The sequence below is a fragment of the Rhipicephalus sanguineus genome, chromosome 3, assembly GCF_013339695.2.
Source record: "Rhipicephalus sanguineus isolate Rsan-2018 chromosome 3, BIME_Rsan_1.4, whole genome shotgun sequence".
Taxonomy (NCBI): Eukaryota; Metazoa; Arthropoda; class Arachnida; order Ixodida; family Ixodidae; genus Rhipicephalus; species Rhipicephalus sanguineus.
The window spans coordinates 38,501,064-38,527,719 of NC_051178.1; the positions used below are offsets into that span (position 1 = coordinate 38,501,064).

The window sequence follows — 26,656 nt, forward strand, 5'->3', positions numbered from 1 at the left end:
ACTAGTTACGTCGACGGAAGGAGCAACGACAGACACCGCTGGATTTGGCGTGAGTGTTTCCTTGAAGAGAAGCATTCGATTACCGTCCAAGAATTGTGGACTGGATACGCCGTTGTATATTCAGGACTTTAACTGTTCTTGAATAGTTGTAATGCATGAGATTTCATTTGTAGCGCGTGATCTGTTTGTTTAGTTGCCCGTTGTATAAACACCATCTGAGTTATATTGCGAAGTTGTAACTGGTACCAGCCGAGTGTGCATGTGTTTGTGATGTTTGTACTGCCTTAACTGAGAATATATTTTCTTTGTGTTATCGACTCTCGTCTCTGACTCGGTCTTTGGACCACAACCGGCGTTCGCTGGCGCACTAAAAGGACCAACTCAAATTGTCCGCGCTTTCGTGGTGCGTCTTCGGAGGACCGAGACGCCAGCCCTTGGAATCCGCCCGGCGATTGCCATCCCCATTAACGGGATCAATGACAAAAGTTCATTTGCTGCGGTTTACCATTGAAGTTGAAGTTTGAAGTTGAAGTTTATTGCCACATGGTTACGATACATGTATAAACAGCAAGGATGGTGGGATAAACGCTGCATATAGGCAGCTTGACTGGTCCCACCTCCCCGTACAATAACAGCAGCAACATGAGAAGTATTTGAACTTGTTGCAATATTAACATAGAAATACACAAACCAAAGTGATAAACATCAGCAGAAACACACATTTTCAAGAAACACAAAAGGTTGACATTCATAATATTAGTTGAAGCAATGCGTTTTTAGGAACATAACGTATGTTTTCATCGCATAGTTTATTTAGTGTCGAGGGAAGACAGTAGGATGGTGTATGAAAGACCATAGTTTGTGCGTGGTCGCGGAACTGCCCAATGTTCGGTGTGTCGGTTTAAGCAAGATGATTGGTTGGTTAACAAGTTCGCCATGTTCCTCATATGAGTAGTACCCTTAGTCGTTTCATGTTTAGAGGAACTCATAAGCCGATACTCATATAGATGGTCTACTCGGATAATTTTGAACTTCAGAGACAGATCACGCGTATGTTCACTGTAGGGCACATCAGCAATAGCCCGTAAGGCTTGCTTCTGCAGTATGACTACATGGCCTAGTGATCGTTTTGTGCTGTTTGACCAAACGAGGTGGCAATAGCGCAGATGTGAAGCAAACAGTGCATTATATATCATGAGTTTCTGTTGTATTGGTAGCAGTCTCTGGCATCTGCGCAACATGCCTAAGGCTTTGCAAAGCTTAGATTTTAAGTAATCGGTATGGTGGTCCCAAGTCATCTGTTCATAAAAAATAACACCCAATGTTTCACCTGATGCCGAGAGTTCTACTTTTGAGTCATTTAGCGTAAGAGTCTTCGTAATATCGCAAGGCGTGGATTTCGCTCTAAAAAGCACTGCTTTTGTCTTAAAGAGTAATTTACGACTAACTATAGATTTTTCTTAGTACTTCATTTGCCAAATGTATAAGTTCGTCATCCTCGCTTCCTGAAACGAAGAAACTAGTATCAAACGCGTAAATAATGTAGTTAATTGAATCATCAACATTCACAATATCATTTATATATATATAACAAATAAAAGTGGGCCCAGTATGCTGCCCTCAGGCACAGCCTGCCTAATAGGTTTAAACGTAGTGATGTCTATTCATTGATAAGGATTGTTTTCTATCTGTTATGTAACTACTATTTAACTCTAAAACGTTCCGCGTATGCCGTAACAATTTCATTTATCTAATAGGGTTGCATGGTTCATTCTGTCGAATGCTTTTGAGAAATCTAAAAATACTCCCAGTGTTAGTTTCCTAGCCTCAATACTGTTCAAAATTATTTCTTTTTGTTTAAGAAGAGCAGTTTCAGTCGAACAGCCTGATCGGAACCCATGTTGTGACGACGTTATTACGGAATGCCTGTCATGATGTCATGATGAATCGTTATGAATCGCGTTGCGAATCGATGCAATTAAATGACAACTTTCTTTTTTTACTAGAATACACTATGTTTATCCATGGCTTGTCTTCTCCAGTGAATATTGCCACCTGGTACCAAAAGTCGTGCAATGACGACTAGGCAGTGAAAGAACTCTGCCAAACCTACAGCGTTCTCGCTAACCAACACCGAAAAGTGAAAAGCTCCCTTTTTCATTCGGCAGTGTGACGTGTTTATATGTGCTAGGCATATGCTGAAGATTAAACTGCTATTCTTAGATTCTTTGGGATCTACTCCAAACAATTTTAAGAAGCTGGTGCTGTTTAGCTTTCATGAAGTCAGTTTATGCTCAATGGAACGCCTATCGTTTCCCCGATAGTCATAAGATTAACCAACAAGTAGATTGAGTACATTGGAGAACAAACAGGGGTAATATAATTGTTGGGATTTAACATCCCAAAACCACGATTTGGTTATGAGAGACGCCGTAGTGGAGGGCTCCGAAAATTTTGACCATCTGGTGTTCTTTAACGTGCACCTAAATATACGTACACGGGCCTCAACATTTTCGCCTCCATTAAAAATGAGCCGCCGCGGCCGGGATTCGATCCCGAGACCTGCGGGTCAGCAGTCGAGCACCATTACCACTAGACCACCGAGGCGGGTAACAAACAGGGGTAACCGTAGCCCCAGTTGACATTAAGAGGAAGAATTAGACATGAACATGTCAACTAATGCGAATAAATAAGCGGTGGTCGGGTACAGCAGCGGAATGGGCACCGAGGAGAGAAATGCAGCCGAGGACAGCGGATGGCTAGGTACGGTGACGAAATCAAGAAGTTCGAAGGTATTATATGGAATGAGCTCGCAAAGGACAGGGTAAAGAGAAATTATTTGGAGGTGGATTCGTTCTGCAGCAGACATACAATTGAAACTCGATTTAACTATATGATGACTCTACGTTCGAATAATTTTGTAAAATCGTAAAATCGAAACAGAACTTTTTCAGTTATTCGAAATTTATAATTCTAACGTAGCGACATCCGAAAGCTACCCTGGTATTTTATTTTCCCCTAACGCACGCCTGCGCGTGTGAAAAGCCCGCGAGGGCAGTCCGGACAAATGGGGCGTCCCATGTCGGGGTGATACATGTGAGGTAGGCTGCCGCGTGAAGCCATGACAAGCTGCGAGTTATGCATGGACGGGGAGAACAAATGCAGTAATTGTACGGGCAGACAGAGCAAGAAAGCTGCGAGAAGACGATCAGGGCCACGTTTCACAAGCTACTAAGTAGAAAGCAACTACCGTGTTCCTCTGGGAGAACTCATAGCAACAACCAGAATTGCCAGTTCCGCTATAATAGGCGGATTTGGGCTTCTTTTATAGCCCGAGCCGCTTGAAGAATTTTCCAGTCGCTTGTCGCGTTTTTAAGGCTAATTTGCATTTTTCCAGCAAATATAGTTATTTTGGTGATCATTACGATCGCTAATAGCGCGTTTTTCGATGACTTTGTGTAGTTGAGTGTAGAAGTCAAACATACGTTTGAAAACGAAAAAAAAAACATACATAGTTGCGCATATTTTCGCCGTACAAAATAATTAAAGTGACTTTTACACTCCCTTTCGTATTTCAGTGACAATGTTTTATTACAATTAGAAATATTTTCTAGAAAGGAAAATTTATTACATTTCCACTTCTTTTGGGCTTTTTCGCGAAAGTCGCACCGCTTTTTCTGGGCTTCTTTTGTGATTATTATTCACTCGTTATCTCGGTAACATCTGGCAACTCTGGCCACCACAAACCACCGCCGCTCCTGGCAACATTTGGTACGTAAAAGCGCTACCGACTATTAAGTCCGTTCCGCGCATGGGCGCAGCGTGTGGACTCGTCGAAATGAAACTAGGGCCGTGATTAGGGCGACCAGATGTTTTAACCCGATAGCGTTACAGCGAACACCCAAAGAAAAACCCGTCTGAGTCAGAAATAGACAGAAATTGCAGCATTTTTTCCTGATTTACTTCCACAAAAACTCTGTTAAATCGTGTTAAGGGCCATGATAACTTCCCTAATTCCAGCTAATGACAACATTGAACCCTATGCGTACCCGCCGGGGAATGGAAATTTATTCGTCAGATCGAGAAATTATAAAATATTTCGCGTAATTGTTTTTAACAGCGAAGGTGCATAATAATGATATTGATGACGTCAACCTTCGAGACGGTTGATGCCATCCATCTCGCGACTTATCATGCCTTCGCCTGACGCGTCTGCTCAGCTCGAGATTTCCTTATAGTCCGTGGTGGTTGCAGTGGGCGCATACCTCCACAAGAAGTCTCAGTGTGCAAATACAGCCAGGAGATGGTACGCACGGTATCATGTTATCGCAGATTGAAGACTGGTTTCCGTTAGTCTGCATGGAATGCTATTATCTTTCTCTCGGCGTCAGATATGTGTGCGTGATGTCACATGATAGTCTGTGTACGCGTTTTCTTCGCAATAGTGCGGAGTGGCAAAGTCGTATTATAGGCAGTCTTCTGCGAACGAAAGAATGATTAATTTTGTGGCACATTGTCGTAGGCGTGTTGCCTTTGTAAGAAATATGCGGTGCGATGTAACTCAGATTGAATAAATTTGTAGGGCGGCTTGAAAATTGTAAAAGCAGCACGAGAAACGGGGACACGAGAGAGACGAAGGCGTCAACACGAGCGCTCACTGGCAACTCGTTTGGCTCGTGTCTTATTTTGTACAGATTTTTTTTTTACAATTTGTAGTGCAAGTTCCCAGGTGCCAACTGAATTCGAAAAAAAAATTTGTTGTCTTTCACAGCGCTCTTTAATCCCCATGGAATCTTCTTGTATCTTTTGTTTGCAAAATTATAAAATGGGCGATGCATTTTAGAATAAACTTAGAAAGTAGAGTATGCAAGAGATCGCCATGTAGTATATTGTAGATGGAACCCGTCAAGGCGCCGATGCTAGAAGAGTGGATCGCTCTCCCTCTCTAGGTGTGTGTGTGCGCGCGCGGTTTGAAGCACCTGTCATGTCCTGACGTCAGCTTTTTGTCCCGTATGATGCCTTAAAATACATGTCGTCCGTGAAGTCGCAGTACCATATTTTCTTAAACCAGGGCCATGTTCCTGGACCAGTTTCTTTTAAAAGAGGGCAGTAAAAGTGTTTAAGTGCGTAGTGTGGTCACAAGGCACGTTTGTACTTTGCCTGCCGAGTATACATTTAACTTCTTCCGTCTGTGAGTCGGAGTTCGTGTATCCGCGATGCGCAGCGCCTATAGGGGCGCCACTGAAAGCCGCGTAGCGGCGGCCGTTGGGACCGCTCGCGGGTCGCGTAGCAGACGCCTCATTTGCGCGCGTGCGATTCGCCGGTTGTGCGCGTCCCAGATAGCTACTTTTGCGGCAACAGTGTGTGCAAAGGAGCCGCACTTTATAATAGTGGACATGTGTCCGATGTCACAGCTGTGAGGGACGACAATGTCCCCATACGCGACAAGTGTTTGTCACAGACAATCGACAGCAAGCTTCTCCTACGAAGTGGAGGTCATCGTAAGTACACCGCTTTCTTTATAACGTCCCGATCACTAACGCCTGCATGCGTTGACGAGTGAACCAATGTTTTTTCTCGACACAGTAGCTTCGTTTACGTGTCATGTGCTGATATAGTAGATTTTGAGGGAGTGCTGTCGCACCGGCGTATAGATTTCACAGGGTCGGCCCCGTGAAGGGTCAGCGTTGGCAAAATTTTGAAACCAGCACGATAGACTTGTGAAAAAACAAACGATAAGCTTGTCATCATCGGTGCAGAAGCGTACAGCGAACATTCTGCACCGATGATTGCATTCCAGTGCCATCAATAGGTAGAATGCAGCCGATTTCGTACAGCACACGTGTGATTCCACGGCGCTTTTTTAAAGGAGCCGTCACCTGCCCTACATTCTCTCGCATTCCGCTTCGCGCCATTCGTTTTTAAAGTGAGCCAAGGTATCGCGTCTTATCAGCAATAACAACCTCATGTGAATTGTAGTGTCTACAATGCAGGCGAGGCGACCAAGTGTAAACGTAGTAGCGTTCGCTGAAAACGTAGCGACAAAAAAGAAGAAATAAAAACACGGTAATCCTAACACTGCCGTAAACAAAGCGCGATTGCTTAGCTTCTACGTCGTACAGCCGCAATCCACCGCCGCCGTCGCTTTCGCTCATGAAATAGCACCGGAAACCTGTAGATGTGCGTTCCTGGCGATTTTTTGTGTGTGTTTGAGCAGCCGACAACGCAGCAGGTATTTTTCGACATAGCTGAGGCCCGCCAGAATCGTTAAATCACGATGAAAAACACATCCATCCGTGCACTCGCGTATAGACGCTCGCGGGAACACTGCTCGCCGGGCCCCGCGAGCGCTTCCGAGCCATGGCGGCAGATGGCGTCGTCGGCGCTTTGCGCATCGCCTATAACATAAACAAGGAGTGTGGCATAAGAACCAGAAGTAGGAACGCACCTGCTGACTTTCGGCGTGCGGCGACCTCCGGCTCGGCAGATTTCACCGTTGGCTCAGGCGTGCCTTCGTATAAGCCTTGAAATCCCAAGAAGGGAACTAGTAGCCGTGCGAGAAGCCCTTCAAGCTTTAGTTTTGTCTTCGATGGTGGATAACTGTCACTGATGTTCTGCATCAAAGCGGTATAAAATATAAAATCAATAGTATTAGTGATAAAATTTGTTGGACACGTTGATGATGTCTATATTTGCAAAGAAAAGTGTTCCATGTAACGAACAGGCAATCGTTTGTGATACCTACATAGTGTCTCCTACATAACAGACGTCATTCGGTCTGTCATTGTGCAGTACTGAGCTTCATATTCGCTCGTTAGCGTATTATGCAGCTGTCTAATAGCGTAGAATCGTTGCATACTCATTTTCTCGAGCATTAAGACTCCTCATTAGCAAACGACATGTTAGTGCTCTCGCATGGCTGCACCACCTTCCAGACCAACGACTCGGGCATGTTTTTTTTTTGGCGCTTGTTGCTGCATTTCATGGGCGAAATCATGATCCATCGATTATGTTATCGTTCTCTCTATGTTTCAATGAGTTTGTGCCCATTCACGGATCTTGCATTAAAATAATCATTTCATTCAATACGGCTCCTAAAAAATTAGTGTGGCATATGAGCACAAATGTGCCATCGAGCTGTAGTCATTCAAACGATATAAAATGTGCACCTATGCATTATTGAATCCAATCTGCCCTACAAAGAGATCACAGGCTTACATAAAGAATCAGAAGCATATGCCGGATTCCCTCGGGGACGAGATGGCGAGTCTCTTCGTTGATGAGATCTGTATGAATAAACAGTTGAGAATTTTTTTTATACAATACCGAAAAAAGTGTCACGTTAAGGCGATCCTGTTACAATAGCAAAATGAAGTTATATAATTTAGAGAGAGAGAGATAATGGTCTTTCATGAAGACCAAGGAATGTAAAATTTAGTGAGGCAAGCTACGCATGCGATGACTGCAGAGCAACTAGCGCTTCACTTGTCACGTTTATCGTGTTTCTCCCCTCAGTGTGCAACAGTGCTTACCAAAGCGAAAGACAATAGTGAAGCAACGCCGACGGAGCCCATTTCACACTCTGCTTACTTTCGTTCTAATGCGGCCCGTTGTGCATACGTAACTGAATATCCAATGAAGGTTAAGTTGACGGTGTGGAGCTCCCTCCTTTTGCCTTTCTTTTCCATATATTTTTGGGTTGCTTCCCATGATGCCAATAATTACACTATTCCAGCATAGTATCTTGCCGAGAACTCGGCAACGGCGCAAAATACTTCGTTGGTGTACTTGTGGCAGACAGTGCTAAGCAGCATGTAAGTTTCTTTGTGGTCCACTGATTGTTTGTGCATCTAAATGTGACGCAATGTCACTCAGATGGCTTCTTATACATTCAATTGGCGTGAACGAGAGAAGACACTTCCACAGACGACACTCGATCGCAATGCTCAGCAGCTGCAGACATGTGCACGTTTGAAGCCGACAGTGAACTGGCTAGTTGTCTTGGTGCGACTGTATGCTCTTGGTTCGCCTTAGTGCGAGTTTGGCGAGATCTGGTTTATACGTAATGAGGCAACGCTCACTGACACCTACTAGCCTAACATAAAAACAATCAGTTGCGTACTGTCTGCCTGGGTATTTCCTGCTCAAACAGTTTCGCAAATAATAACTGAACCTAGCAATGTTTGTCAATTTCTCATGAATTCATTAAAGAAAACTAAGAAATAATCTACTTGAGTGTGTACAGGCTGTTCCACGTTTACAGCCAAACTCGGAGTTTCCCGCTAAGTGTGCAAATGCCTGTGCCACATAGGTATACTGCACCAAGCAAATTACTTCAATCGTTGCTGGATTTTTGTCTGATGTGATGCGCCCAAGTGGGCGGAAGTATAACAATAAGCAGAGTGGCATTTATTTTAAATTTCAAGCTAGATTACAAAAGTACAAAACAATACTACCCTGTACGGTGTTCAAAAAAGGCTGTTTGCTGACCTGCTTTATAGGCACTGCATTCATACTCAATGCAGAATGCAACTTAAAACCACGGCCCTGCAAGAACTGTGATGCCCGCCTTACTAATGTCACTTTTCCAAAATGGAGATCTCAGCTAAGTACGCTTTGCAGTGATGCTTCTATCAGAATGTTTTCATTGATGTCCAAAATATTAGGTATACCTCGTAGCCCCTAATAGTAGTGATGTCTGCACTGCTGGACTGCGAGAAATATAGAAACATATAAGGTTGTTTTTTTTTCGAGGTACACACATTTATAATCACTCCGTGGTATAAATGCAACTCTTCTCCATTTCGCTGCGTTATTTGCATGACTGTGCTTGAGTCAGGTTCGCCAAGTACGAACTCACATCAGGCGCGTAGCCAGAATTGCTTGTAAGGGGGGGGGGGGGTATATATATGCGCATGCAAAACTGAAATGTTACCGGGGTCCCAACCCGCTGTGACTCAGAGGGTCACTACATGGTTTGAAAAGTCGACTGTAATGTGCCATGCTATTGTACTACACTCCTTAAAAAAAGTCCTTCAGAATACACGTCATGCGACGTAAGTGCTTACCGTAACACAAACGCTGGCAAATAGATCATTTCTTTATAAAATACCTTTCGTAAAAATTGCAAGCTTCAACGTGGACGATTTGTTAGGACAAGTGTAGATAAGTGTAACGTCCCCCTCATACAATTCTCCGTTGAGGACCGTTGAGGGAACTTCTGACAAGCTTGCAATACGTTTTTGTCAGCAACATAGTTTTTCTTACTGGTTGCAGGACAGTTCGCTCAATAAAAAAAAGGCGGTGTATGCAAGAATTAATAATAGTCAAGTACCAGCGGGAGTTTTACGCGCCAAATCCGCGATATGGTTATCACGCCGTTGTGGAGGGCTGTAGACAATTTCGACCGCCCAGATTTCTTTAATGTGTACAACATCGCACAGCAATAAGCCTCTGGCATTCTGACGAGGGTGTCGAGGCGGCATTGTCTGCTAGTCACACTTGTACACACAAGCACCAGTGTTTCTGAGTCTTCCTTCCCCATTCTGTCCCAATCCTTTTTCCCCACTTAAACCTAAACATATATGACAAGTACTCGAGCATTTCGCCTGGATCGAAATACGACCGCCGTTGCTGGGATCGAACCCGCGTCTTTCAGCTTAGCAACCGAGCCCAGTGCAAGGAATAAATGGGCTGGTTACCTCAACTGTGCGTGAGAAAAACAAGTACATACCTTCAAGATCCAGTTTTGTCACGACTGCATCTCGGAATACCACAAGAAATGCTTGTCTTACTGTCATTGAGCCTTTACCCTGCATACAGAAAATAAAAACATGTGTAGTGTAGTCAATCACGTGGGATTTGTGCGAGCCATTAGCATTAAGGCCCACGAATATTCTGTTTTCTCCTTTAGTAAGAAGAGAAATTATTTGCATTGAATAATGAAGAAAATGTTGTTGTTCTTACTGCATAGAAAAACAGCCTATAACCACAGTGTGTCTCCTTTACTTCTTTAAATTCAATGGGAACAGCGATTATGAGCATCCGGCATGCTCTGCGCATTGTATTGAGGGATAGGTCCCTCTTTCAAGATTATTCTGCAGAACTGTAGGGAACTACACTACCAATACTGCAGTATCAAATGCAGAAAAAGAGCCGGTACGCTTTCTTCTGTACGTATTCGTTCCTGTCCTTGTGCGAGTTTGCTCTCGAGCGCCCGAATTCACAAGCAAGTTACTCCAGCCACTTTAGTACACCCCTAAACAGGCTTTAGCAATTTTGAAAGGACAGCGTGCCCACAAAACAGTAAAAAATCAGCAGTTCTAAACTTATAGCTCTGTGGACCCCATCTATATGTACTGCAGAAAATACGGAACAAATATTGAAAAACCCAATGTAATTTTAAAAAAAATCCTCCCACATGTTTTTTGTTGTTATCGAGTATAATAAAGGAATGTTTTAAGCTTCTCCTATGTCTCATATCGGTATTTCCTGTGCCTAAACGGAAAGCCGCCTCTTTCTCCCCGAAAAACTTTATTATGAGCGTCGTTTTGGGCCGTCGAGTTCAAATCTTCCATTTGAAATTTCACGCCGTCAAGATGACTTTAGTTTAAAGTACCGGAAGTGATTATTTGCATCATATGAAATTGTGTTTTACCGGCACTAGTTCAAACGTTAGTTGCCAGCTTCAATGTTCACTCTTTAACAAGGAATACAATGGCCAAACCGGAAAGGCAATTAATGTTAGACGAAACAGACATACACCACGAACAGCGTACACCACGAAAAGACTACCAAAAGCAGTGGCACAGTATTTTAATGTCGCAGGCCACAGTGTCGATTAACTCAGATCTTAAACGCCACAGTAAAAACTTCCGCGCTCCCAGAGACAAAACATATAGAGTCGTAACTAGTTCATAAGTTCAGCAAATCCCATCTGTTAAGTTCAAGCGTTTCGAAAGCATCTCTTGGATCTATTCCGCGTAGCAGGCACACATCAACGACCAGTCACAATTTTGCCTTTTCACTGATACTTTTTTCTTTTAGGTTGCTTATCATATAACGGTAATATTCAATTTTTCACCGCTCTGTGAGGTGGTTCTTGGGGAAAAAAAGCAATGTCACTATTATGTCTCGATGCGCCGCAAATTTTACGCACATATTCAACTTACGGTACACATGTTCATCACCTCACTACGGCGGGCACATGTTTATTGCAAAATGCAATAATTCTTCACTGCTGTTCCTTCGTCAGCCCTCGTGATGCGTTGAAGAGATCTTTCTCAAATGGGTTGTGAGAAAAGAGCCATGTTATGCGGGACATAGACAAAATAGGCGAAGTGGGGCAGTTTTCTACATACGCATAATAAATACACTGAAAATAATGACTGCTATGGTAGCAATCCTCAATTTTGGAAGAGTCAGTTCCTGCGGGTAGCTCTAATTGAAAATTCGGAATATGAGTAATTCGGACGCTTAGTTTCTACAGCGCGACTGGACGCGGACGGAGAAGGAACACGCAAACACACACACAGCGCTGACTTTCAACTGGAATGTTTATTTTTCATATGCACGTGACGCTTATATAGACACACGCGAGCAGGTGCACACAAAACAAGAAACACAAGCAGGACCCAAACGCGCATGTTCTGCCGCAATCACAACCAGTTGCCACCAACCTAGAGTGACGCATCCAGATATCTCCTTTCCTTATCTGTTAGAGACAAGGATGGCATGCTGACACATGTATCATTCATTTTATCAATTTCATACGCTTCAATAATTTCTCTAGTCAATCGATCTCTTGCCCTGTTGAGAATACTAGTTTTATCAAAAATTGGAAAACAGCCACATCTTTGGCAGTGAATGGCAAGGTGTCCGGAAATAACTTTCGTGACATTGTACTTATGTTCGCGCAACCTTTGATTCACACACCGGCCGGTCTGGCCAATGTACATACGGGAACATGACAGCGGGACGGAATAATTAACGTCTTTAGCGCAGGCAACATAATTCTCGCTATGTTTAGTGGAACACGAAGCATTTTCTTTTTCCCTTTCGGCGTTCACTCGCCTGCAAAGTCCCTGCAGTCGCACGGGCGCGGAAAAAACAACGTCCACACCGGACCTTCTCGCAATCCTTTTCAGGTTGTGAGATACGGTGTGGATGTAGGGCACTACTGCAAGCTTTTTCCTCCGAGTGTCACTCTGATGCTCACTCGGATTAGACCTGTACTTTTTTTTCAGGCGCTCCGCCACCGCTGACAAGTTGAAAGTCAGCGCTGTGTGTGTGTTTGCGTGTTCCTTCTCCGTCCGCGTCCAGTCGCGCTGTAGAAACTAAGCATGAACAACCAACTAGCCCGCCAACGCACTTTAGTTAATTCGGACGACTAGATGCTTCACAGACGCGTGAAAAAACATTGGTTTTTCGCTATTGCCGGCGGATGGTGCAATAAGAACTGTGGAAAGGTGCATGCCTTGACGACGTACAAGATCATGTCAAGCGTGGGCAGGACATGTCGGAACAAGTTTTCCCACTCGGAAGACAGCGATTCCAGCAGTCCCTCTCCTGCAGCGAATGAGAAGGAAATTTATAAGCCAGAGCCCGATTAACTTCACCAGCGTAATTTTTGTCTATTGTATTATGCCGGCTATTGTATTGAACTTTTTGAGGTCAGCACTGCATGATACAAAGTATACAGACTGCAACTGAAGCACGAGACTGTGCACGAACAGTCATCGCATTGCACTGCATTGTTGAACGTGCCCTCGTCACAAAGGGCCAGGAAATGCTTTACAGTGACGTTCATTAAAAAGGAGGCATTATTTCAGCTATTGTAAAATAATACAATTTATGTTTCGTACATTTCGCTTATTTTACCTTGACGGCTTCCCAGCACTAAAGAGGAAAGCACGCACAACGTAATCTAGAACCATATAAAAAACGGACTTGTGCTCAAATAAAACGATATTCCGATGGGCAACATGGTAAGAGGTGTTCGCAAAGCCATACACGTCTTTAATATTCTGTCACAAACATCACGATGTGACAGTCGACAATGGATAATTGGCAACATATGTCGCAAACTAGGTCATTGAATCGACAATAATTGGATTTTTATAAACAGTTATTCATTTCGATTCTTCCTGCAAGTAATGCCTGCTGCTTCCAGTAATGGTGCTCAAGGGCTGTATTTTTGCTCTCTCATTTATTTCATTTAAATTCTGTTCGCTGCATATAGAGTCCACCGTGTTAACTAAGCATGTTGAAGAAATCATGAAAAAAGATAATACTAAAACTAGAATACGCGCAAGATAATTAGTAGAAATATTGCGCATTACCTAACGCCACCCTTCAACCTTAAAGGGACACTAAAGGCAAATATTAAGTCGGCGTTGATTGTTGAAATAGCGGTCCAGAAACCTCGTAGTGCTGCTTTTGTGCCAAGGAAGTGCTTATTTTGAAATAAAATCACGTTTTCAGTGGTCCGCATCGCGTTAGCGCGCTTCAAATCTCCCGCCTGAAAATACGAATTTCATACGTCACTGCTGCCGTGCCCAACGTTGCCCGCTTTTACTGCGCGGCCGCCGACACTAGTAGCAGCCGAGTGGAAGTAGCGGGACCCACAGTAGCAACAACGGCGCTGCGGCAAAGACTTGCTCGGATGGGCACTTTCAAAGCCTTCACCAAGTTGTGGTTGGTCTCGTAATCCTCAGTACGAAAGTGCAGCGAGCACACACGCAGAGGTTTTGACTGTTTAGCACACTGGCGCAATGGCATGACACTAAGCCACTTCGAGCGTAAGGGTTCATTGCGCGGCACCCAGTGAAAAGACACACCGGCAGCATTGGCGTTGTGCACCATTCGGGCATCCGGCAATATCACACACATGCGGCATTTTGTCGAACTTTCTGTCAGAGCGAGTTTCACGAGCGCGCAAAACACGCACGGCAGTACGCGATCGCGAAACTACCACTGAGACGGGCGAGGCGCAGTTGGGCGAAAACGGAACCTTTGAACCACGCGCGCGGTTCCCCATGGCAACGCCACGGATGTTTTGTTTTCCATGAATCAAGCGAAAACGAACAAACAGCATTTTATTACGTCTTTTGATGCTCGAATGTTCTTTTTTTACTGCTGCTAGTTTTATTACTAGTGATTTATTGTAGGCCAACTTCCATACGTCATCGGGATCACTTCGACAATGTCCCACTCGTGGCGCTCATCATGTGATACATTTAGCTTAATTTCTCGGTAAGTAGGGCACTGCTGTTGATAATATTGCCGTTTCAGAAGTTGTCATACATTGGGCTTTCACTCTGACATAAATTGTTATTTGCCTTTAGTGTCCCTTTAAGGAATCAGTAGGAACCATTATAAGAGCTACGCAACACAACGTTCTAAAACCGGCGGTTCTGATCACGGCACGTTCTTACAGCTCGGAGCAACGATTCTTCGACGATGCATTAATGCCGCCATAAGTCAACTACTAAAGCTCGAACTCTCGAATTTGTAGCATAGTCTCTAATTGAATATATGTTTTAGAGCAGAAACCAGGCCGCACAAGTTACTACAACGTATGACTGAAAAAGGAAAAACCAGCTTAACCATAACTACATATCCAGCACCAGTGTCCGGACCCAGGCAACACGCTTCTCAGACGCATCCGACTAGAAAGTTCGCGTTAGGGCTGCTAGTGAAAACAGAAAAAAAATGATGACATTTGGAAGTCACGAAAGGGGTCATAAGTGTCAACAAATCGGCACTGTGTCGCGGTATGAAGTGAGTGCGGTCGTATGCTGCTGCAGCATTGCAGTGAACTCTTACAGTCTGAATCACACTTCTGAAGAGCAGTAGAGCGCGTGGCTGTGGGCCACGCGCTAACTAAGAGCTTCCGTCCATGCTTTAATTATACCACAGGGACCCAGCTTGCGTTATGAACTATGTTTGGTATCATTATGGCGAAGGTCTCAAGATAATTTTGCAAAAAAAAAAAGAAAAAAACGGCGGCTGAAGCAGCCGACTGGCCGCTCTAGACAACTGTGCATCAGACTGCACTGAATCAAGGAATTGTCACAGCAACTAATAGCGGCCCAGCTAATAAGGCTGTACATATAAAGCTTGTGAAGAAGAAGCCTTACTTGGCACAGCTTGCAGCTTTCGTAAAAGAGCTGTCAGGCAGACTTCAATTTCGTGCTGCAAACAGTGAAAGCCAGGAACTAAGTGAATGAAACAATGTACAACGTGAAAACAAAGGCGTGTAGGCGCAGTACCTTGATCGAGTCGAAAAGGAAGGGACCTGCCTTTGAGCTTCCTAGAGTCCTGTAGTGTGAAAAAAAAAATCGAAAAACACTGTCTGATCTCACTTTTTTTTTCATTACAGGTCATGTGTGACGATATTTTGAACATCCTCAGATCCCTATTTCAAGATAGCGCAGATGTCGGGCAGAATCTCTGTAAACATATCGCGGAAGTACATTAATGTAATACCAAAAATAACTAAACGCCGACGCCGCCTTCCGCTGGAAATGACGTGGTATACGCAACGTCAAGCATGCGCGTGCATTCATCGTATGAACTCCGAGACCGCGGGTCACCCACGACTACCCGCGGCGCGTTACAATTTGCTTCCCACAAGGAGCACAATTCCTCCACTAAGTCCGTACTGTTTAGAGGCTGCTAATGAAAGGCGAATACAACTGTCAGCCTCGGTGCTGCGCCTACATGGCTTCAGTAGCATACATTACTCTTTCATAACACATTGAGCGAATGTAAAGTATTGTTTCAGCTGGTTTTTTCAATATATACCTAACAAACAACATGAGCCTCGGAATTCTTACGAGTGGGAAAATTAGACACACTGCTGTCTCTATCAGCGATACATAAAAAGATTCGTTTGTGTTTCGAAAGATGCAGTCACTTGTACATACCGTATTTTGTCATGAAGAGCGGCCATTTCTCCAGGTTCTAAGCACGCGTCCTTGGTCTTGAATAGACGTCGGATGGCGTGTTGCAACCTGTAAAAAAAATTACTTCCCGTTTTTATTAGCACTGACTACAGTTGCGGAATAAAATACGTGTTTCTAAGGCCATCTCTCGGCAACCAAAAAATTACCATTGTTTCCAATGTCATACATATTCAGGTATGGCAGAAATGTCAATATTAAAAAAAAAACAATGTCGGGCCTCGTGTATACCTTCATTGTGCGTGCTAGCACTTCACATGCACCAATGTAACCTGGCAGAAATATGGAGCAAATATCTCGAGAAAGGAAATTTCGGGAAGAGATTTGTTTGTGTTTAACGTCTGTTCTTATCGACGACCACATTCGCCCTGAATAAATAAGCTTTATTAAAGATGACTGCATGTGTTGGTTGAAATATCGAAAAAGGCAATTGAGAAAAAAAGGCTGCACTGAAATTTCGGAAACATTTTGCAGCGACAGAATTTGAGAACTTTTACAGCAAACTCTATGTGACACACGGAGGCACTCATGATAAATCAGATCGTCAAAAGCGGCGCGGTTTATTAGAAGTGGTCTTGATAGAGTCGTAAGAACTTAGCACTAAAGCTTTTCGCAGTTGACGGCAGCGCCAGAACTCGTAGACTTACGAGCAGTCGAAGGAAACTTGGAGAGATGAGAGGCACATCCGTTGTGACACATGAGATTAACTCAAGAAAAGGAGCGTATATTAACGTCAGAGCGTTAAAGAGCTCGTTTCGCAGAAATGTCGGTGTCGGCGTCGGTGTCGTTGATTGTGAGCGAAAAATAATCATCTTGTCCGTGACCAAAAAATCGAGAAAGGTGCAAATAAAATCAATATTAAAAGTTTTCGGTCTGACTGATAATCGAACCCAGGCCGTCTGCGTGGCAAGCAGGTGTTCAACCACAGAGCTATGATATTGCTTGAAACTGCTTCGGAAGAAAATACTATATGAACATAATGTAGTGGAAGGAGTCTTCTCAACTCGTGCAATATTACGTGGGAGACGCGTAGAATCGCGCCAGGCGTCGAAACATGTGAACTGCGCGACGAGTGGGTGTTTTAAAAGCCCACCCATTACAAAGCGCTCAGACATATCCAATCACCATCAGCTACAAAAGCATCAACAAAGTGAGCAGCTGTGTAGGTTTGCCTGTTGCCTTACGCACGCGTAGTGGGCCCTTCGCTGATTCGCAAAAGGAATTATGGCGTAGTGGGCACCGCGCAACTGCACTTGCCGAAGGCATTCTAGGATAGTTTGAAACGGCCAATGTTACGCGCACAGTCGTGCGGTGCCTTACGGCGCGGTTGAGGCATGCACCGAGAACCGAAGATAGGCTAGCAATTGAGAAGGCGATGCGCACGGGCCCGATTACGCTATCGCGTTCTACTCTTGAAGGCGAAGCTCAAACGTCCTCCAAGTTGTTTACGATCGCGATGAGAAGCGCGAACCGCACTGAATTTCATCAATGTAAACATGCAGCGATGGCTTTTGGAATGTTCGCATTTCATTTTCTTCGCGTCACTGGAATGCTAAATAAAAGCGACGTAGCGTCATCTAGTTAGGTGTAGGTGCCCATAGCTCCAAGAATAAAAGAAAACATGGCTGATCCCTCCGTCGTAGGAATCGGTATAACACGAAAGTGAGACGTGTCTTCACAAAGTAGCGCTTATTGTGTCGTGATATATGAGAGGTTGTACAATGCCTATTCGAGTTTGGCAGCTACAGCACCTTTTCATGTGGATGCACCCACGTTGACGCCTGGTGTCATGTCTCCATCGCGAAGACTAGCACCTATGACCATAATTAAACCGCTGTGGTAGCTGAGGTTGTGAACATATATTTGGACACAGCGAATCGTGAATCCTGCGTAGAGTTGACATCAACAAGCTCTCAAGGTTTTCGGTTGCTCTACGAATAAGGCGTGACTGAGGCAGCCGCCAGACGATGCGCGCCGCCACCGTCACGGTAAGGCACCGACGTTCGTCCTGACCCGCAATTTCTCGCCATTTAATTTTCCTTCAAAAATGGCACTCCGGCATTCCTATGAACATTGCGGCGTTACGGTACCATTGTCCTACACATGAGTTTACAAAAATGATGTCTCACGATGGCCGCCAGTGCACGGACGGTGACTGGAAGTCATGTTTTATATTACCCCGTGTGAATCAAGCCTATAGCCAAGCCAGAGTTAAGAGGCCCGAAATAACACATATTGCATAGGTGGCCGTCGCCCAGCCAATCGTACTTTAGTGTCAAAATAGCTTTGTGTGCGTAAGCCTGTCACGTGAGTGGTTAAAATGAGCGCAAATAGAAGTGCGGCAGTCAAATGTCATACAAAAAAAACTTACGCACTGTAAATGATTTATTAAACGTCTGTTTAATAAATCAGCGTGTACAACTAGGAGACAATCCAGCGTGTAAAACTAGGAATAAGTCGTGTACTAAGTGTGCCTGTAAACGTCGCTCTCTTTTCTCCCCGACAAAGCCACTTCGTTGTCTTACCTCAACATGAGCGCATATCTTTACCATTTCCCTTTCTCACTTGTCTTTCCTTTTTCCGTATTATTGCTCTCAGTATGAGGCAGGCCCACAGGTGGAACGCGTTATCCTCGCCACATTTCCCATTTCCGCCCTCTGTCACATCGTCCTTAAGATGCAGTTATGCGCACTATACGCATATACTGATAGCCCAGAACGCCGCGTCTAACATGCGCTGATGCACGCAGTTTGAAGCCATTCTTGAGTGAAGCTTCGTAAATCGCAGCGACCGCGGCTCTGATGCGCGTAATGGCGAGACATCCCTGTTGTGGCTGTCTCTCACATATCAGCCGAAGGCCCTCTACCCTTGGAATGCTTCCGCTATTCTAATTGCACAAGAATAATGATATCTCATTTGGCTAAGCAGCAGTTCATCGCCTAGACACCGAAAACAAAAAAAGAACAAGAGACCGCAAGCATGTAAAAAAGCTCGCATTAAAACTTGGGGTACCATACAATATCTCAGGTCTTGTTTTATATTACATGAAGCGAGGCTTCTACGACATGGTAATACATATGCGTATTCATATGGCATCCTCATAGCGTTGCATAACAATATAGAGCTTATTTCGGATGATGCGTGAAAAACTGCGAGGATAAGCGTTTTCATAAGGGCATAACATGGAGACGATAAACAAGATATTTTAGAGGCATTATTCCGCTGTCTCGGTGTTCGAAACGTTACTAAAACAGCCCTGTTCATTCATGCTGTTTTTCGGCGACGAAATTTAGCTCCACCGCTGCATCCATCCGCACGTGAAAATGCACTTCTGACCATACGGCTGCCTGGCCTCTTGAAAAGGAGTGCACTCGGGGAAGAGCAGGTATGAGTTTATCACGAAGTACTTGAGCACTATTACGTATTTGCTAAACGATAAGCGCTACCCAGCCGGCACAGAGGCGCACTCAGAAGAACGACGCGCTGTATTCCGTAACACACTTTTACCGCGCACACTAACCTTTGCTTAATACTTACAACTAAATCTGGCGTACCACACGACTACGTTTACAGTACATAACGTATGGATCTCACTCCCTAAAAGGATACTAAAGTGACACGCTGAATTAGTTCGTTATTCTTTGAGACTTCTATGGTAGTATCGCGGTCATGTATACTATATATGATACTATACACACCCTATACATCGCATAAGGTCTGTTTGTATACAGGATATTGCTAGGAGAGAAAAAAAAATAAAGGTCAGAATTTCCATAAATACTAAAAACGGAAGTATCCGCCTTGACCAGTTACAAATTTCCCATTCATGAAGCTTTCTTCAATTTGCGGACTTTCGCTGAACTGATTACCACAGCCACTTCGTTTTCAGAACATCGTGCCGAAATCCTAACAGCATGGGGCTTCAGCGCATTTTTTTTTTCGCATTTTGTCTTTGGGTCGCTAAGAAACTAATATAATCTATTTTAATGATAACGAAGTATGTAAGCCTTAGCGGACGCTGTCAGAACCAGTAGCATCATGGAGTTGGTGTGGGCACTCGAAGGCGGCTTCGCCAACTGTATTTCCTTTTAGCGCGTTTCCTGGCTTACTCATTGTTTTATGTGGAAAAGGGTTGGCCTTTTGGTATTGCGAAATGAAATTTAATTATACGATAGTCATCTTTTTTGTAGTCATGTTCTAGCTTCGCCATTTTCTCTGGGCAAATTTTATTTTCCCCTGTCTTATTACCGCAGCACATTACGTGATCCGTTTGAAACGGCATTTTAACAGCGAACCTCTTGAGCAAATCGTTCTTTGTGAGTCCATCGCAGAAAACTATCATCTTAACTTGAATGTGCCATTGTGCGGCTACCTGAGAACGAGTACAGAGAGGGAGAGAGAGAAAGACAGAGAGAAACAGAGAGATGGAAAGAAAGGTATAAAGACAAAGACAAGAATTCTTGCCGAAAAAGTTCTGGACGAGGCGGGATTGCAACCCGCGTGCTCTGGATCCGAAAGCGAGTGTCGCCACTCATCTGCTATTCAGGCGCGCTAGCAGAGCATTGCATAACCTTGTATAGCATAGTATAGTTGGGGGGTGAGAAAGGGAAGTGAGCCTGATGAGGAGACAGAGAGAACATCAACGAAAGAGAGAAAGAAGTAGACAGAAAAAGATAGAAAGAAGAGGAAGCAAGCATGGAGTCGTCTGGCGACCAGACACCACACCACCTGACCAAGCCGCGCATGCGCAGTAGCTAAGCCACGCCCACCGACGGAGACATCGTGCTCAACTTCCGCTCTATAGTGCGTAGCCTGGCTGCGTACTCTGGAGGAGAAAGCCGCCCATCTCGAAGCTAGACGTGTCTGTCGATGGGGAGTACGAGTGGCAACGGGTCCGGGCTTCATTGTGCGAAGCTTTGCGCGACTTGGTGCAAACTGCCCACAGTTTTTGATCAAGGGTTTGGGAACTGTAGTGTGGCATGCAAATATATCTCGTATCTGACAACATGTCTGACTGGATCTCTATACTAACTGCCACTTCATGTTCGCGGGAATTTTGAGAGCGTGGCGTAAGCGAATTTCAAAATGGTGTTCTTTACTAATTCTGAGAGAGACTTTGCAGTATTATATAGGGCAAAACAGGCTTATTGCGACATGGCTGGTAGCTACAGCAAAGAAGGTTGCAGTGAAACGTTACTGGGGAGTTTTCGAGTAGGGACCGAAAAGTTTGGGGCCCCAAGGCGATTTGCGTATGCTAGCCTTGGTGAAGCAGGACGTAAGTGTGTTCAAATAGGTTTTTACGCCCGGTGTTAGCGTGTCACGGTTTCAGCGCCACGACGGCCGGAAAGGCAAGCTACGATGAATAATAACTAAAAGCTGGCAGATATAATTACGTTCGGTTCACATATATCTTTTTTTTAATTCGCAAGGTGTAGTGTTAATTAATCTGCTGGTAATTTCCAGCGCTTCTGTGAATCCACATTATTGCTGCGATCAACCAAAACAACCCAACTTCTAGCCACCCTAACTCCGTTAAGCCTGCGAATTTTAGGGGCGTAGCTCCTCTCAGTCTAACCTTGTCACGTCTCCGTTGTCCGGCGTAAACGGATCTCCCGTATGATGCAATAGATGGCGCTGTCTCATATAACTACATACAAATTGCAGTTCAGGGACGATGTTCTAGATGGCGCTGTACACAATCTGTGTCGTCATCACCTTTTCTCGTCTCATTTCTAGATGGTGTTGGTCCAATAGCATTGTGTGCAATATGGCGCTTGTGTGAATCGACACTAGATGGCGCTGGAAGTGCCGCTGCTCTCCGATTGGCTGCTGCGCGGGGTTGCGCGGGGAGCGAGCGCCTCTCTCATTCTCCTGGATCGTCGCCGTACGTGTCGGATAGTTGGCGGAGCTTGGACAATGCGCAGCGGCGGGCGCTCGCTTGGCGGCAGCCAGGCGGATCCCGTGACGGTGCGCGCCAAGGACGCCGCCGCGAAACGGGCTCAACGAGAAGCGAATCCCGAGACCATGATTGCTTCAGGAGCTTCGCCCAAGGTCTTCATCATTCACCCATGGATATGCTGTAATTTTTTACACCGACAACTGGTCCTCAGACATGTACTATTATTCGGTCAATCTTTGCTTATACGTCAGACATGAAAAAGAAGGCGATAGCCTATATGTCAATTCATAATTGCACCCATTGCTCAGAAATCGGGCCAGTTCGGTCTTGGCTTAGAGCCGTCACTTCAGTGGGTGCCGCCATGTTTTTTTGACGTAAAGGTTTTGGGACAGGCTTTGGGGCTGCCGCTAAATTCGAGAAATAGCGTCCCCAACGCAAAACCCAAACGCTACTTCGGTGTCGCTCAAGCGCAGTGGCCTCGACGCTATTCCTTCGGGGCTCCCTTTCGAAAACTTTCTAATACAATGTTCATGAACTTAACACTTCAGCTGAGAGCTAAGTAATTAGGTCAAATGGCTAAAAAATTCACTGAAGCCAAGAAAGTGTTCAGAGCGCGCTGCGAGTTCACCTCCGTGTCGTTGTCAGAAAGAACTCAGAACAAAACAACCATTTTTGAAGTACACGTTATGCCTGGCTTGCAATATAAGTTTTGGAAAAGAGTACGCACAGATAGCGTTCCTTCGGTACGATACGCTATTTCCTTGACGTGGGTACCCAGAAGGATAGTGTGCGACGCAAGCGCAGTGGCGACAAACGATAACGCAAAGCTTTGCGTACCCTATTCTAAAACTGCCTGTTCACTCTAAATCCTGTGGATGTGAACCATAGTTCAGCGCAAGCAGCACTGTAACTTCGTGTATGACAAGCCGACAAGATAAATCACTGATGCTGAAAATATTTAACAAATGGTTGCTCAGTAAAAAAACGTCCAATTTTTAAACCTTTCCGACAAAAATAGTTTTCAGGAGGTAATCATACTAAGCATATCTAGTGCATTTGCGCAAGCGTACGACATTGTACTTTGGGAAAATGCATTTCTGTAAGCAGTTTGTGCTTGCCAATAACAACAGTTGTTGGGGTTTAACGCCACAAAACCACGATATGATTATGAGAGACGCCGTAGTGCAGGACTCTAGAAATTCTGACCACCTGGGGTTCGTTAACGTGCACCTAGATCAAGCACACGAGCCTCCATTGAAAATGCGGCCGCCGCAGCCGCGACTGGATGCCGCGACCTTCGGGTCAGCAGTCGAGCACCATAACCACTAGACCACCTTGGCGGGTAGTTTGTGTTTTGTGTGTCATTTTTTCCATTTGTCGTGGCCTCCCTGCGCTTAGCAAGCCGAACATCTTTCTAGCGAAATTTTTGATACCTTGTCACTTGGTGCTGCTGCTTGGTTCCTTTTTTTGCACAGATCACGTGTTTGTCCAGTTATTGCGCTGCATGATCTCGGGCTTGCCCAAAAGCGCCGCCCGGCAACACGAAACGCGCCGAGTAAGCAAATTGTGATGCTTGCCTTGGTCGGTCTATTCCTAGGAATTCTGTATGATATATGCGTTGCCTGTTCCTCTGCTTCATTTGCGTGTTTGATGACCGCTTTGTTTAATAACTGAACCTGCATTTGTTGTTTATCGGGCGTTTTTTACTGTAACCTCTGAATGTAATATATTTGGGATGCCATTACGTTGGGATTTCTTTCATGTATTATACCCCAGCCTGCAAAAACCCAGGTGGGGGTTGCAGTACCAATGAATAAATAAATCAAAGAAATAAAAAGACGTCGCCACCCCCCGCCCCCGCTTATGTCCCCTTTCCCCCGAACCCACGCCGTTCTCTTGCGAATCTGGTCCTGCTGCCGCACGTGATCACATGTGCGCTGTTCCTTTTTTTTTCTTCACTGTACTGTCAATGCATGTTTGCCGCAATTCCCAGGTTATCTAAACGCAATATTTATTGCGGCTCAGATAAAAGACGGATTACCCGACATCCGGATGCAGATATGAGATGTGACAGAGACGTCGCTGTACAAGGGAAAGCGAAACAGCTGAGTGTGCGGCGGCGACGAAAGAACACCTTCAAGTGCCCAAAGCTTCGTAGTGTCGTAACGCAATGACGATAAGGTATCCGTATATATTGCAACATGTATAGAACACGCAACTGAAGTTTTTCGAAAATGTGAGCTAGACCGAATACTGCAAGATATTCCTAACAGAACAAAGCCAGGCATTTTTTTAGATGTGCTGGGGGGAAAATTCCAGAAAAGATGCGCCGACTCTCTTTATCCACAAGCGCCCAAGGAATATAACACACGTCCACTGGCGAATATAACACCACACTCACTGGGCTACGATGCAGCGGGTGTTTCATAACCGTCACCTAATTACACGCCGTAGTGCTTGAAAACGCTGTAACGGAAACTAGCAGCCGAACTCTGAAAGGCAATACTTCAAATCAGGTGAGCTTACATTGCTACTTAGCCTAAGCTCGCGTTCACGTGTGATCCTGAGGGGTTGTTTTGGAATGCCACCTAAAATGCTAGGAATAGTTCCCGCGTGGTCACTTTGTCAAAGAGAACATCATAGCCCCTGACCCAATATTATGGCCTGCGAGCACTTCCTGCACTTCTTTCATAAGCACTAAACTTTGTGGCAACGCCTGCTAGAGGGAAGTGGCCAATTTTTCCTTGCTGAATAACAGCTGTTAAGGCCGAATTCTGACAAAGCAAACAATAGATCTCAATAAGAACCACAAAGCAACTTCGCACCTCAGGCTCAGCGAGTTGCCACCGCCGGTATAGGCACCGATAACTCGACAACGCTACACTAAAGCATTCTGTCCATTACGAATAGTGCTAACAGCGTGCAAAAATAAAAGCAAAGAATTCAACAGAAACGCTAGACCACCTTTCTTTACCCTGCCACAGTCCGAATGAATGTTAGAGAACACGGCGCTCTGGATAATTTTTGTAGTTGTAATGCTTTTCCATTGCGAAAATAGGGCACACATCATACGACACAGCTTGAAAGCGAGCTTCCGTCTTGCCACTTTTTCGCATATATATTCGCATCATATTCGCAGAAATACCGTTACTCACCGCAGCCAGTCGCGGTTCTTGGGCAGAGCGCCTCCCGATGCATTCAGCGTGGCGTACTTTACGAGGGAAACCTTGGCGTCCTGAATTGAGCCCGGCGTCGTCGACGCTGCTGCAGACAAGAGGCCGAGCGAGCTTTGTCTCCTGCCGCCACTTCGCAGTTCCTCGTGCTCGGGAACGTCGGTAAGCGCAGCCCTCGACGCGGACAGGGTGTTGTTCCTTGGAATGCGGTCGGTCACCGTGGCGGTCACCATGCCGCCCGGAGGCGTGCTGTGCGTCCGACGGTGCGTTCTGAAGCTTCGGTTCAGCAGGTTCGCCATCATTCTGGTCTTTTGGCGTCAAGCCAGCGGCGAAGTTAGCTCACGAAGCAGCTTTCTTTCGCTTCCCGCCGGGAGTATTACTCCAGAGGTGTGCTGTAAGATAAGGCGCTCATATACGAGGTGTCATTAGGATTTGCACTTGAGCCAGACTGCATAGAGATATCTCGAAAGCAATCTAAATTACAACAGGTGCCTCTTCTTCCTGGGATGACCTTACGCAGTCCGACTTTGCCACCTTAATAAGTATAAGTGCAACGTAATGAAAATGCGTACAATATTGGTGCTGGGCTAGCGGTATAGTCCTTTAAGAAACCCTCAGTGCAATCAAAGTTCTCACTTGCTCGCGCTCCCTTTCTAACAAATAAATATTCTTTTTGCTTATCATTGCCATTTCATGACAGATGTTAGCAGCTGGCGCTGTGGGAAAGCAACAACACATGTATCAGTCCGCTAAATGCACACGTGTCGTGCCTATCATTAAGGAAGTAACCACGCTTTTATGTCGAAATACTAGACTCATCGGAGCCGCGATATCTCGCTATCAGCTTTTTCGACACGGATGACACATCGTCATGAGCTACATCGCATAATGCAGCCCCTTTCCCCGCCCGTAGCATTTCCATCTGATCAGAGTGTTACCATTTCCTCGCATACTCGGAACACCAGCGCGAACACGGCAGAGACACGAGATGAAAAGGACAAAGGACCAGTGCTGTCTAACAGTTAAAGTTTATTGAAATGAAACTGAACACGCGAAAAAACGTCATGTGGAAGAAATTGCTAAGCATGCGTACCTGGTAATCAGCAAACAAACGGAAGGTTCAGATATGCAATCATCACTTATCAAGCGAAATCGGAGCCGGGGTGGCCTTTCAGTATCCCCTTTTAAGCGATTTCTCAAATCTACTTACACTAGGATGCCGGAACTACTTCTGACAGTCACATCCGCCGGACATTAGCAACGTTATATGACCAATTTTAGCCTGCCGAATGGATTCAAAAGATTTTTAATGCTGATTGACACCATCCACTTCACCTTAGTGGATCGCTATTGCAGCAGTTTTCTATCGCTTTTGTGCTAACCGGTTTACTTAACGTGCACCTAAATCTAAATACACTGGCGTCTAGAATTTCGCCTCCATCGTAATGCGAACATCGCGGCCGGAATCGAACCCGAGATTTTCGGGTCATCAGTCCGGGACAGTAACCTTTGTTGGGGTTTTACGTCCCAAAAACACGATATAATTATGAGAGACGTTTTAGTGGAAGGCTTCGGAAATTTCGACCACGTGGGGTCCTATATGAACCTAAATTCTAGAG

At 45.0% G+C, this 26,656-nt stretch overlaps 1 protein-coding gene across 7 annotated transcripts in view; it reads right to left on the reverse strand.

Annotated features, from left to right (window-relative positions):
* The window catches only part of LOC119386574 (proline-rich protein 5), a 71,050-nt gene extending 45,608 nt beyond the window's left edge, over positions 1-25,442 (reverse strand). For 2 of the 7 annotated variants that reach the window (XM_049413175.1, XM_037653861.2), the window contains exons 1-8: positions 25,020-25,426; positions 15,930-16,016; positions 15,273-15,321; positions 15,141-15,195; positions 12,476-12,567; positions 9,734-9,812; positions 7,219-7,286; positions 6,449-6,614 (exon numbers count right to left, since the gene is read on the reverse strand). In XM_049413175.1, the coding sequence (XP_049269132.1) occupies positions 6,449-6,614; positions 7,219-7,286; positions 9,734-9,812; positions 12,476-12,567; positions 15,141-15,195; positions 15,273-15,321; positions 15,930-16,016; positions 25,020-25,339 (916 nt within the window). In that variant the 5' untranslated portion in view covers positions 25,340-25,426. Of the gene's footprint in view, positions 1-6,448; positions 6,615-7,218; positions 7,287-9,733; positions 9,813-12,475; positions 12,568-15,140; positions 15,196-15,272; positions 15,322-15,929; positions 16,017-25,019 lie in introns of all 7 variants that reach the window. The other 5 variants (XM_037653862.2, XM_049413176.1, XM_049413177.1 and 2 more) reach the window with 5 other exon arrangements.
* Between the last annotated feature and the right edge of the window lie 1,214 nt (positions 25,443-26,656).